Here is a 14,735-nt window from a genome sequence, read left to right as displayed (position 1 = left end):
GCACGTATGGAATTGTATATCCTTCCTACCGGACTTCCATTCTGCTGTGTCTTCCTCCCTCGCCCACCCCCTCCCGCAGTAAAGGGCATTTTCATTCTGGTTTCGGCTGGTTTCAAGATTTTGCCACTGGTTAAACTCCAATACACTTGTTTCAAGAAAGCTCGGTTTCTTTGCTTCGGAGACTGCACTATACTTTCTCAACCACAGTGGCGCACGAACGTTTCTAATTGGAGGTACAAAATTCAACCTCCCTACACAATATATATGGGGGCATGGAAAATTCCCTTTTTGTAGAACAACACTCCTGCATTTCCAGTTTTTAAATGGAAAGGTTGGATAAGTATTGTATGATCTGTATTGCTTTATTTTTTAGAATTATTTATTTATAACATTTCCGAAACATATAAGGCTGTAGACCTCATTATTGGGTTATTTTGAATTTTAATGGGACGGAAAAATGAAAGTCTCGAACAAGTCGTAATTGTGTGTGCATAAAATGGGGAAAATATAAAATCTGCTTACATTGATGGAATACCGGTAAGTTCCATGTGTGCATACAGTAGCACCGTGCCAGGAAGACACATTTAGGAGATGTGGGGGTAGGGCCCCACATATTACACTGTTCGGCAAAATTAAACTTTTTGTCGCTCCCATGAACCAAATTAGGTGATTCTTATAGATTTCGAGCTCCCGAGTTCGAATTCGCAACCCGTTTTTCTCCAAGACGTACCAGTTTTGAGGGAGGGGTTGGGGACGGGTTTCAATTACCACGCAAAGGTGCTATTCTCCCCCCATATAAAATTGAATGATATCATCAGAATTTCAATATAAAACAAGCAGATACAACTACATAAAGAGTAAAAGTTCAACATTTGCATGTCAATTGGTGTTCCTGCTCCTCTTGTAATTTGTACAGGGTGTCTCGCGTGTCGCATTACAACAGAAGTCGGCCAACATATTCACACTCCATTTCCCACTGTAGCGCCTCTCCATGGTAGCTATTTGTTGATGAAACCTTTCACCGTGTTCATCGGAGACCTCCCCCAAGCTGTACTGTTGAGGGAAGAGGTCCAAGTGACAATGCAGGAAATGAGGGACATATTACATCCCATGGTACGAAATGAAGTAATTAGCCTGCCCACAATGTCTTTGTAATTAGGTGACTTATGATTCCCGAGAAAATTACTGCACACGTCTCGAAAGGCCTCCCAAGCCTCAAGTTCCACATCGCTCAGCTTAGAAAGAAATGTAGGATCCTTCAAAACGTCTCTGATTTGAGACCCTGTATAAACACCTTTTTTTACCTTGGCCGCGCTAAGTATTGGGAACAGTTTTCTGATATGAGTAAATGCTTCACCATCCCGCTTCAGGGGCTTGACAAATACCTTCATTAGACCTAATTTTATATGGAGAGGTGGTAAGAATACTTTCTCCGGATCCACAAGAGGTTCATTAGCCACGTTCATCTCTCCTGGGACCAGTTGGTCCTTGGTGGCCATTTTGTGATGGTATACTGCTCTTTGGCTCGACTGTCCCAATGACACAAGAAACAGCAGTGTTTGGTGTAACCTCCTTGTAAACCGGTGGGGATGGCAATAACCTTATGGTCATCACATACACACCACTTAAACTGTTCGTAATTTAATTTCTGTAGTAGGCTCCGCATGTTGTCGTATGTTTCTTTCATATGCACAGCATGAGCAACAGGGTAGGCAGGATATTGATTGCAATTGTGTAGTAACTCTGCCTTCAGGCTAGTCCGCGACGAATCTACGAACAGTCTATATTCTTCAGTGATGTAGTCAAATTTCAGTTGTTCCATAAGCGACGGAATGTCACTGCAATACACCAAATCACCATCCTTTGTAAAATTAGGAACTAGGCTCACCTCTCTTTTTCTGTACATCGATATATTCACATCTCGGTCAAGTAGATTCCATTGTTGAAGTCGTGATGCAAGCAACAGGGCCTTGGTCTTCGGAAGGTTTAAGTCTCTGATCAGATCATTCAGTTCTTCCTGACTTATCACATGTGGTTCCTTAGTGTCAGACACTGGGGCGTAATTGGGATCTGAATGCGTACTCCAAGATTGTGCAACATCCTGACAAGTCGCAGGTTCTTCGTCGGATGAAACACTGCTCAGTGTGTATGAGTCTGGTGGTACGGGTACAGGCAGAACAACATCATGTGGGAGAGGTCTCCTCGCGGAATCCAAGTCAGGATACTGTATTTTATGCTTCGTGCCTTTTCAGAAACCTGTAATATTGGTCAGGCAGAAGTAACAGTCTGCAACATGATCCCGGGGCTCGCGCCAAACCATAGGTACGGCGAATGATATCGATTTATGTGTACCTTTTAACCATCCTTTTAGAGTACGCGCACACGAGTTACAACTTTGTTTGGGAGCCCAATCGCGATCCTGGTCGCCGACTTTACACCAAAAGTACAGGTGGTACGCTGTCTTTAGGAACGGTGACAATGCCCTACTTTGCCCCTTGAAGACCACTTCCCCACATATGTAGCAGAATGAATCTACCGAGTTTTTGCAAGTTCGTGGCATGTTGGTTTAACACAAATGTCAATATTTCACGCAGAAATATTTTTCCTTAACGACATAAACAGACACAGAGTACACTCTCTTACACCACGATCACCTCGGAAGTAAAATATCTGCTTCATGGGACAACGAGGTGGATGTCTTGGCACCTTTTTCCAGTCACATCCTGTTTGTCGTCTAGACAAGGGGGTGCCAACGAATGACCACAAGTTGATTACGAATCCTTTTACCTTGAAGGAAGCAGAGGTGACAGTGTAGGAAGAGTGTAACGAAAATAAAACGTTGAACTCCAATGTACACAAATAAGCCTGTCACACATAGTTAAAAACTGTAAGATACCATTCATTTTAGAGCCAGTCACTTATGGCTCATGGGACATCGTGAAAATATTTCTTCCAGCAGTAATGTTAAAATGCAATATTATTCACATTTTTGTTTTGACATTTATCTGGAATTCTAAAAAAAATGTGTGTTGTGGCAGAATTCACTGTTTTTTTTTTTGGAGTGGGTGGGGTGTATTTGGAATTTTTTTCTATTTCGGGGGGGGGGTTGTGGGGGCAGGGGAAAGAATGTTCCTAGGATATAGTAACAATTCTTGGATTGAGGTAAAAATACACAATTGTGCATTCCAAGCATAAAAAATACAATTTCATTAAAAAATACAATTTTTCGGTATTTTTTTATGGAAAATGCCCCCTAAAAAAAACCTTACGTGCTGGAACTTTTTCAATGCGATATTCGTAATCAGCGACTCGAAATCTATAAGGTACACCCTTTCATCCTCGTGGGAGGATTTTCATGCCGATCAGTGTTATCGATCGCGGACATTTTGGAGGTGATATGATCAGCACCATGCTCCATTCGACTTTACCCCACAGGGTTGACCTTAGTACCCACTGATTTGCCCCACTGGGTGACCTCAGAGCCACTTCGTACGAGTACAAGGCCAGGAAAATTCCGATTTTAAATCATCCACCCCGTGAATCGAGCCCGGGTTTCAAAGCCAGGCGCCCCACCAACAATACCGCTGTGGCTCTCATATTGATGGAATATGAAGAGTAATAGTTTATACAATTTCGTGGGGTGTAACTTTCTTTTGTAACAATTGCAGAAGTATTTAGTTTAGGAAAAGTCTATTTGAAAAATTTGAAAGGAAAGAAGGTCAGTCGTATACGTTTCTGAAAAGGATTTGTATCTTATCAATCTACTACTCCTTTATAAAGAGTATACCCCCCCCCCCCATCCACTGCAGCGTGATTTCCTGAAAGTAAACTTTATTCCATTCACACCCATTTTAAACAATTTTCATCTCCTTAACAAGATTTCCAAGAGCACAGATGAAGTGAAGCAACTAGTATTACCACAATGTAGTAGAATAGGTTTACAGTGGTTTGAATCCTTTTGGAAATTAAATAATATTTGTAAACAATATAAACTTTTTGTGTTGAACTATTAGAAAGTAGATTCTTTTAATAGCAGCACCTTACATCTGTCAAATTCAAAATATTTTAGGTGGTACAGTCAACGGCAAAGATAATGGTAAGCAAATTGTCCACCGCTTTTTTCATTACTCTTTTATTTTACATCCTGTGTTGCTTTAAGGAATGAAACTGTGTGTGTTCGAAGAAAGCATAGTTCTCTGCTTATTGACGTCTTTACTTCAATTCATTGTCATATTGAATGAAAATGATGGTGGACAATTCACCTACTGTTTCTTTCGCCGTTGGGTGTACAAGAAGTAGGACTTGGATCTGCTGATTTAGGGGAGCACTGTACCCCTATACCGCCAACCCCTGTTCTCAACTATATTATATATGTACTTTGGAGTCCACGGCAGGCACTGGCTTCCGAGACTGAACCTTTATAAATAAGATTTTAAATAAATAAACTTGTTTGATTATCATGACTACTGTAATTATGTTGAATTTTTTGGTGTTGTGTGATTATCAGTTTCAAGGGTAAAGAAGGAGGTAGGGATTATCAGTTGAAAGTAACGAGGAAGTAAGGATGAGAAGTGATGGAAAGTACACTTGGCTGGATAGTTTTCTAAGCGTGAAAACAATATCATGCCAGTGGAACTAGGTACGGGCATGCGGATTACCAGAGTTCTTGCATGGGGGTTATTTTTTATACAAAATTGACGTGTAACAATAATAATAATTCAGAAATAAGTAACTATTATTTCAACTACATCCAACATAGTAGAGTCCCGATAGTTTCACGTTGACTGAACCCGAGACTATTTCGATTATTTTTTAAAAAAATGCATGGTACGAAAGAATCTAGGAAGAATTTGAAGAAGTGAAAGAAAAGCATTAAAATAAAAAGTACAGTGACGTTAGGAAACAAATAAATAAACAATATTGAACGTATACTTTAAACAAATGACCAAGTTTCATCTGGTTTGCTTCAGAACGTTGCTCGTGTTTTCCTTCCACAAACCCATTTATCCCAGTATTTACTTCTCAGAAGAAAACACGATTTTTTTGAGGGGAGAGACGGGTAATGAGGAACACTGGATCCAAACTCGAATTATCGAGACTGGACTACTTATAATGGGTGGTATTACTATTGGATTTCGGCAGTAGCCGAATGGGTTATATACTCGCTCTAGCCTTTGGTGCGGGCAACCCTCGGTTTGATTCCCGATGAGAGCTCCAAAATTTCGGAATTGACCAGTGTCGTAGCGCAGTTTTGTCTCCCTGATCCCTTAGGCTTAGTGAAAAAAATATCGAGAATAGCATAAAATATATACGCACTGATGATGCCAAAGGAGTGAACATGCATACAATAGTTAGATATTTTTGAAATGTCCTCACCTCTTATGTAATTGTTGCTCCATACATAAAAAAAGTTACATGTATACATACATTCAAAAAGCACTGCTTCAGAGAATTATTTAAAGGATAGTAAACACTTATTTTTTGGAGTTTGAAGGAGAGTGGGGGGGGGGGGGGCGAGGGCTCCATGTGAAAACCCATTCCCTTGGCTGCCTCAGTGCAAGATTCAACAGAAAGTCACTCACATTTGCCTACTAATACTAATAGTGACTATTCATATAAACTTACATTTTCAATGCTGCAGTTGATTTATTGATGGGTTTTGTTTATTTTACTTCGCTTTTCTGCCACCTCTGGCTAATCGCGAACATGAAGATGAGTGATAATATTATGACATTGATTAACCCTAGGAGTACCGCAGAAAAAATATAGCATCTGGTACGTACCATCTGGGTCTCTCACACCCAGTATTAACAATTCTGAAATTTACCTGGGAGAAGTATAACAAACATATTTTGATTTAAGAATTTTTTTATGTGATTATGTTTTGATTTATTCATTTATGGCACTTTATTATGTTTTGTTGCAATTACAGTTCTATTCTGTTTTATTACATTATCATTAGTTATTTTGTTTTTTCAATTTTGCTACATACTTATTCATATGTTTTATTACACTATATTCAGTTTTATAACATTATTCTTTAGTTTTATTACAATTTTAATTTTATGTGTTTCTGGTTTTATTACACTGGTACAAGAACTACTGCACAGTAGGCAATTTATCATCTTCATCAGAATTTGGAAAGTCTTCTTCAAGTAAGTCTGTTATATGGCTTTCACATAGTGGTCGAGCCATCTTGCTAACGCTGGCGAAAATTTCGTGCATGAGTTAGCCAGTAGACTTCTACGGAATATAATAGCAACTGGCACCAACTGGGTCTTTGAGACTCACTGATATTTTCCATTTGAATATGTAGATGGCGCTGGGGAAATGGTGCTCGTTGCCCTGAAACTATTTTGCTATTTGTCGTACTAACAATGTTTCTTGACCCTTCCACGGATGAGAATGAAGAGGATGCTGCTATCCCTTCCGATTCTTCTTCCGAAGATGAGGGCAGAGTCATTGATGACACTAGTTTCAATCAATCCTTCTTGGTTAGTCCGCTTGCATATTTCCTCCAGCAGTTGGCGTCGGAAGAACAGCAAGAAAGAGGAACTTTCACTATCGCATTCTCTGTTGGAAAATGGGCTCTGTCCTGGTGGGTTCTTGATAACATCGCATCTGCTGGTTCTGCCGGAAGGACCTGAATAAGGTTCTGCCAACCAAACATCTTCGCCATTTTTTGATAGATAGGTAGCAAGGCTAGAGGTGGATTGGTTGAAACTAGTGTCATCAATGTCTCTGCCCTCATCTTCGGAAGAAGAATCGTAAGGGATAAGAGCATGCTCTTCTTTCTCATCCATGGAAGAGACATATTCACTTTCATTGTCATCTTCATAAGAATTTATCAAGTCTTTTTTAAGTAAGTCTGGTATATTGCTTTCACATAGTGGTTGAGCCACCTTGCTGACGCTGGCCATAATTTAGAAAACTGAATGAAGAAATAAACGTTTCTGTGTAAGTGATTCTCAGTATGACACAATTTGTGCGCAGGCCATACTATTATTTGTTATTATTCGCAAACCACTTGCACGATCAAAAAGAGAAGGCATGCACCAAGTTTAAGACCGCCCACTACAAATAAGACAGGAACCTAATTGAAAGCAAAAATGTTATACAACAAGAAACATTGTTAGTACGACAAAGAGCAAAATAGTTTCCCCCAGCGCAATCTACATATTCAAATGGAAAATATCAGTTGGGTCTCAAAGACCCAGTTGGTACCAATTGCTATTATATTCTGTAGACGTTTACTGGCAAAATCAAACACGAAGATAATCTCAACATTTAATCTTCACCGAAACTGCAACAAAGTTACATGACCTCATAGCCCCTGCAAAATTCCTTGCCAAAGTATAGACATATGAATTCAGTTATGGGTCTCAGAGACCCAGTTGGTACTCGGAGTGTTAATGGACACTCACAAAGCAAAAACAGGGGAGTAAGGGGAGACCCTTCCACGCAATACATCCAAATGTCAGCCTCACTTATACGTAGTACACCCTGCACTGCAGACTAGCGGGGTTCTGGCGTCTGGACCTATGCCCAGCATAATCATCTGTAGGGCTGTGTATATGTTGTCTTTTGTGTGCTGAGTGCCCTTTACAGCCTCAGCTTTTAACCCGGGTAAGGGGCTGGACCCCGTGTAGTGTGACGGGTGCAAGATAGCCTAAGTGCTGACGCACCCACAATTTCGAATTCAATCAATCAATCAACTCTCAAAGAACACATACGTCCAGGCCGGGATTGAATTGAATTTATTTGAATTTCTTTGTGCGAGCCGTTGGCTGTACGCACTACGTGATGATTCACCTTGGTTATTCATTTTGCACATGTATGAATATGATAAAACAAAAGAAAACACAAAACGCATATATATTGCACAATGCTCGTTCCACAGTTCACATAATACAAGCTACGGTCACTTTCTGTGGTTTCTTCGTTCTTATTACTGTCCGCTATCGCATTTCCTCGTCGTTCCCTCACTTCACGCAAATACCTCCCCACTCGTTGCACTATCTCACTTAGCATTCCTCTTCCATCTTCTACCACTTCCCTGTTACGTTCAGTTCTTAGTTTGGATAAACTTTTAAATTCTAAATTCTTTTAATATTTTGTGTTTATGATTACTCTCAGATTTCTTGGCTTTCACTTATTGTTATTTATAATAGTTTAGTAGTTCTGTCTGGATATTTTCTGTTGCAGAAAGAAATAGTTTAAATATTCACATAAGGAACCATTTCTTATATAATTTATGCTATGGCAGAGCTGATAATGATACTGATACATCAGTATAGGAAAGTATTGGTTGGAATTTATTTACCGATACTGGCCGATATTCTTTCTGGCATTTTGGTCTTCCACAATCTAATTTTCTACTGGAAATTGTAGAAAAATTAAAGTTTATTTTAATTTTACACCAGTTTTGTTTGTAAAACTTAATTTTGTGATTACATAACATGTTACTTCACGTAAGTAATTTTAAACTGCGTTTACCGCAACCACCATGAATACATAACATGTATTTAAATATTCTAACGTAGCAGGCCCCTGTGGCGGAGTGGTTATCAAATCGCGCCATGACACCAGGGGTCCTGGGATCGAATCTCGGCCTGTGTTTGGATGTTTGTGAGTGTCCATTCATCAATTAGGCCGGGATTGTAACTCTGGCGTCGTAGCGCGTTGTGTTAACCACTCTGCCAAGGAAGTCAGCTTCAGTGCAGCAGGTTGAAGTGGATTTCTAGATGGTCGGTGTAGACCCATGAAGCTTATGAATCACCAAGATTGAGTGTTTATTGTGTGGTAATGAGAGACCGATTGGTTGACAAACTGAATCTTCCTCTTGAGTTCAGACAATTGACACTCTGACATAAATTTACAAGGTGGAGGCTCATAGTGGTTCGGATCACACTTTAAACTGTAGGTTCAGTCCCGATTAGCCTTACTGTGCATAAAGTGCGCTTAAAACACCAACTCAAAACAAAAAAACAAATAAATTTACATGTGGGGTATAACAGTAGAATTACGTTGGATGGGAAAAGGAGTTTTGGAAAAGAGAGAAGCATCTGTCTTCTATAGCTGTGATGAAATGCTGCATATGCTAGGAACTGGGTTTACAATATATAAACAACTAAAACATCTAGTGACAGGATTTAAAGCTATAAGTTCAAGATTATCGACATTAAGTGTTAAAGGAGAGTTCTTTAATTACAGTATAATCAATGCACATGCACCCACGGAAGTATCCACAGATGATGTAAAAGACAATTTTTATGATGCGTTAGAGAAAGCATTTGATGATTGCCCAAAAAATGACATAAAAGTAGTAATTGGAAACTTTAATGCCCAGATAGGCATTGAAGACGTGTATCAACCAACAACTGGTAAACAAAGTATGCATAAAGTAACAAATAACAATGTTGTGAGGCTAATAATCAAGTAATAACAACAACTCTGTTCCAGCATAAGAATATTCATAAAATAACATGGAGAGCCCCGGATGGAAAAACTTACAATCAAATTGACCACATGCTGATAAATTGTAGAAATAGATCAGATATCATTGATATTAGATCGTATAGAGGGGCTAATATATTGATTCCGATCATTATTTGAAGACTAAAATTGGTAAACGCTGTAAGTGCCACAATAATTCAATACCGTTTTCCACGTTAAACTGTGAAATGTGCCATGCTTTATAATGTGGTAAACGTGAAATGTGGCTGATAGCTCTCTAAGTAGTTCAAAGGGCGTGTAAAGAGGTCACTAATGTGCACGTCCTTACGGGCTGATGTGCAGAAAGATGCAATTTCCCAACAGTTTCGCTTTTGAAACTTACAACGTTTACCACTTTTAGTCCTCATTTGCTTCTGGTAAGAATTAGATCAAGAATATCTAACAGTCGAAAAATGAAAGCGACTAGCCTGGAGAAATTTAATGCCACGCAGTTAAGAAATCCAACGGTGGTTGAGAGGTACAGAAGAAAATTACAAGAGGGATTCATCGGGACGAAACCGGCAGAAGTGGAAAATGTAGATGAGAGGTTGGTAGATATAAGCTGAGGATCAGTAATGTAGCAAAGGAAATACTTGAAACACAAAAGCCAGTAAAGAAAGAAACGTGGTTCGATGAGGAATGTCAAAATGTAACCAAATAAAATAATGAAGTATAGGAAGAAAAAGAAGGGATGGACGAAGCAGTTGGAAAGCCTGCATGAGCAGAAGAATATAAGAAAAGATGTATAAGCTGGTAAATAATACAAAATATGTTTTTAAGCCAAGGACAACAGTCTGTAGAAATGAAACAGGCGATATAATTAGTGACAGTAATGAAATTTTAGAAAGGTGGAGAAGGCATTTTAATGATGTATTGAATGGCAGTGCAGATGTAGCAGGTATGCTGGAAGAAGGATTAAATGAAGAAGAGAAAGGAGAAGAGGGCATAGATAGTCCAACGTTAGATGAAGTATAAAGGCAGTCAAGATATTAAAAAGTAGTAAAACACCTGGGATAGATAACTTGCAAGCAGAGCTGCTTAAGCATGGAGGCGAGAGTGTCATTAGAGGCTTCAATGAATTAATAAACATAATCTGGGAAAAGGGACAGATACGAAGTGAATGGAGGACGGGTATCATAGCACCTATCCACAATAAAGGGGACATGATGGAGTATGCAAACTATCATGGAATTACATTTTTACGTTGCCTATGGAGTATTTCCAAGAATTATATATAAAAGACTTCTACCATATGTAGAAAAGTGCATTGGACCATATCAACGTGGGTTCAGGCCAGGAAAATCTACAATTAACCAGATAGTCACCTTAAGGCAAATACTGGAGAAAACTCTGGAGTTTGGGATAGGAACGCACCATCTATTTATTGATTTTAAATCTGCATACGATCGTATAGACAGGGCCCAAATATATCTGGCAATGGAAGATCTTGGAATTCCAATAGGATTACTAAGAACGGTGAGGATAACTATGGAGGGTTCTAAGAGTAAGATAAGGGTAGGAGGTCAACTCTCAGAACATGCTGAAATAGAAAATGGACTAAGACAAGACGATGTGCTGTCCTGTTTGTTGTTTAACATTGCCTGGTTATATGGGAAGCTCGAGTGCAAATTAGATGTACCATATGTTATAAGTCAATCCAGATACTAGCATATGCGGATGATGTGGACATAGTAGGAAGATCTGTACATGCAGTAGAAGAAGCATTTCTAGCCATAGAAAGGGAATGAAAGAAGATGGGATTGGTGGTGAATGAAGGGAAGACTAAGTACATGGCAGCAGGTAAAGCACACGGATGTAATCCATCACCGACCATAACAATGGCTAATTAAGTGGATTTCTTTATCTACCTGGGTTCTGTTGTGACATATGAGAATGATTCACAGGAGAAAGTAAAGACACGATCTATAGCTGCGAATAGGGCCTATTATGGACTACAGAGACATTTTAAGAGCACAATGTTGTCCACAACAATTAAGTTAACACTTTACAAGACACTGAAAAGACCTGTATTGGCCTATGCTGCGGAAACTTGGACCAGTTCAAGGAAAGATGAAGAGCTGGTAGAGACCTTTGAAAGAAAGATATTGCGAAGAATATTGGGACCAGTATGTGAGAATGGAAAATGGAGCAAGCGATTTAATAAGGAGCTCCATGACTTATCAGTTACTGGTGTAATAAAGGCGGCAAGATTAAGATGGGGAGGTCATGTGATGCGCGTGAGTGATAGTGATCCTGCAAAGAGAGTGATGTTGGATAGCCCAGGTGGACAGAGGAAGCGACGAAGGCCTAAATTAATATGACTGGATAAGGATGCTCGGAAGCTCCAGTATAGAAATTGGAAAGTTTGTGGTAAAAAGGTAGAGATGGATGGAGACAAATCACAGAGGAGGCCGTGGACTCTAGCGCCATAAGAAGAAGAAGTATAACAGTATGATCTCAGGGATCTTTCGCAATTGATGGGCCATGTGTGGGCAAATAAGTTAATTCGGCATTTCGTACTTGACAAGTAGCGTCTAAACCTCTGCTGGAGCCAATAAGACTCTCATTTTCATCACAAATATAATCCCGGGGGATGCACGGGTGGCTGCTAGGCTACTGGTTTGACTCAACATCATGAGGACCGTTGAGAGGCTACCGAAAGCAATAATAGTAGAATCAGGTCTTTGAAGAAAAAGAAAAAGCGGTGGTGGGACTCGATGCGCTGATTCATGGTCATCCAATGCAAGCCTCTTGGAAAGCTTTCGCCCTGAAAGGCTGACACACCATGGAGTTAAGTTTAATTCAGTTTTATTGTTTTATCCTACGGGAAACTCCTTTTACTCGATACACCAAATGATATTTGGAACTACTGTGTTCAATTCTTAATTATATTTAAATAATTACATAAATACATTTAAATACACGGTTCTTATCCATTGGCGTCAGACGGGGGGGAAGGTCGAAGAGGTCCGTAGACCCACCTTGAAAGTGGCATCGTTCATTTCTAGATACAAAACAACAGAAATCTTGTTATTTTTATAACCAAGTACAGATATTACGTTAAAAAACAAAAAACAGGAACCAGGTTACCTTGCTCACGTTGTACAAACCAATCCAAAGAATAAATGGTTTGACCGTTTCCATGATTAGAGTTTTATGTGATACAAAAAGTAGAAAAGACTTTATAGCATTCAACATTTTCTTGAACTAGGAATGTAAACGTTAATAACAAAATGGAATAACTATGCATTTCAGTACTCTTACTGGATGAAATGTAAAGCTAACGGAAAACGACTTGTGCTGGATATTCACTCATCCCCAAGGATATAAACAATAATAATAACAACATTAATAATAATACTCTAATAATAAAAACATTAGTTTATAATTGTCATTATTGTAAAAATTATTTCTATTAATCAAGTTTTATCAATGACCTGGCAACCCTTCTACAGCAACATTTCTGGTGACGCCCATGGCCTTATCATATAACTCTTACCCACCTTACTCGAGGAAAATGTTTAAATGTTAGGAAAAATTCTACTAACAAAGTTTGTGGCGTATAACCTCTCACATCAAAATTCAATTTGTGTGATACTGAAATAACACATAGATTTGTGTCCGTGTCAGTGGTCAAAATGGAGCTCAGTGAACGAGAACGTATTACGTTATTAATGATGCATGGCTACGGAGATCGCAAGCGATCGTATACCGAGGTGCGACAGTTATTTAATGCTAGATTCCCTGAATGTAACCCAAATTCGAAGTCAACCGTCGAAAGAACCATTCGACGTTTTGCAGCAAGTGAAATTGTTAAAGACCGTGTGCGATCAGGAAGGTCGAAGTCATGTAGCGACCAGGCAGTTTCTTTGGATGTGTTACAATCTTCTGTGGAAAATCCGCATACATGGACAACCAGCGTTGCCAGCATGGTGGACATTTCCCAGAGTTCAGTGCAACGAATTTAAGTGCGCAGTAAGTTTAAACCCTACAAAGTGAGTTTAGGAACGAACTGACAAAAGATGACTTTGATCGCCGTAAAAAATTTTGCGAAATAATGATGAGAAATATCGATAACGATAGTATTCACCTCATTGACATTGCATTCTCTGATGAAGCGACATTTATGTTAAACTGCCACTATTGGAGCAATGAAAACCCGCATTGGATGATAGTACATCATACCCAGTATCCACAGAAACTGAATGTTTGGGTAGGAATGATAAGAGGCATCATTCTTGGCCCTTTCTTCATTGACGGTAATCTGACAGGTGAGAAGTATTTGACAATGCTTCGTGAGTAAATTGTCCCTGCCATCCAAGTGTCGACACGGGACTTTAATGGTGTTTAGTTCCAACAGGATGGAGCGCCGCCACACTATGGACGGGGTGTTCGACAATACTTACATAAAACCTTTCCACAACGATGGATTGGAAGACGACGTATGATTGAATGGTCTGCAAGATCTCCCGATCTATCACCCCTGGATTACTTCCTATGGGGGCACATGAAGGACAAAGTGTATCACACCAAACCACACTCCCTGAATGATCTACAGAATCACAGTGTGGACGAAAGAAGAGGACTTTCTCGGGATATGCTACAACGTGCACTTTGCAGTTTTTACGATCGGTTGACATAGTATTGTCAGACAGTCGACGGGAAGCAGTGTGAGCACTTGCTTTGAGGCATTCTGTAAGTCAATGTCATGTTTTCTTGTTCATGCTCTCTGTAATTTGCAGTGTACAGTTACTCACAAGAATACAGTAAACAATTCTTTCAGACAAATCTCATTTTTTGCAGTCTAACGTAGTACACCCTATCTCTTCCACGAATGGCGATAGATCCAAAATGAGTTCGGATTGTCATTTCTGGGACGATTCTAGCATAAATTGATGTGTCATACATACCCCTTTCCATTTCAAAATATTGTGTGATATCCCATATGGCGGAATCCAAGATGGCTGCCATGATGGCCACACCCCCATTCAATGCAGTTTCCGCACCAATACCCACTTGCAATATGTGAATGTCCTCCATCCTCACATCTCTTTCAGACAAATCTCATTTTTTTGCAGTCAAAAGTAGCACACCCTATCTCTTCCATGAATGGCGATAGGTTCAAAATGAGTTTGGATTGTCATTTGTGGGATGATTCTAGCCTAAATTGATGTGTCATACATACCCCTTTCCATTTGAAAATATTGTGTGATATCCAATATGGCTGCCATGATTTCCAC

The 14,735-nt window shown here is 39.5% G+C and overlaps 2 protein-coding genes across 2 annotated transcripts; both read left to right on the top strand.

Annotated features, from left to right (window-relative positions):
- Window positions 1-9,031: 9,031 nt before the first annotated feature.
- On the top strand, window positions 9,032-9,442 carry LOC145981158 (protein CFDP2-like). The gene has a single exon (XM_083114287.1). It carries the CDS (start codon window positions 9,032-9,034, stop codon window positions 9,440-9,442), a length of 411 nt encoding a protein of 136 aa, XP_082970413.1.
- Window positions 9,443-11,471: 2,029 nt separating this feature from the next.
- Window positions 11,472-11,816, top strand: LOC145981157 (uncharacterized). Its single transcript, XM_083114285.1, has one exon. It carries the CDS (start codon window positions 11,472-11,474, stop codon window positions 11,814-11,816), a length of 345 nt encoding a protein of 114 aa, XP_082970411.1.
- Window positions 11,817-14,735: the final 2,919 nt, after the last annotated feature.

The sequence above is a fragment of the Lepisma saccharinum genome, chromosome 29 (genome assembly GCF_977018435.1).
Source record: "Lepisma saccharinum chromosome 29, izLepSacc3.1, whole genome shotgun sequence".
NCBI lineage: Eukaryota > Metazoa > Arthropoda > Insecta > Zygentoma > Lepismatidae > Lepisma > Lepisma saccharinum.
This window is presented reverse-complemented; position numbering and strand designations above follow the sequence as displayed.

Excerpts from the sequence above, each read along its gene's own strand:
- LOC145981158 (XM_083114287.1), top strand. The coding sequence starts at position 9,032 with ATGGGAAAAGGAGTTTTGGAAAAGAGAGAAGCATCTGTCTTCTATAGC.
- LOC145981157 (XM_083114285.1), top strand. The coding sequence starts at position 11,472 with ATGTTGTCCACAACAATTAAGTTAACACTTTACAAGACACTGAAAAGA.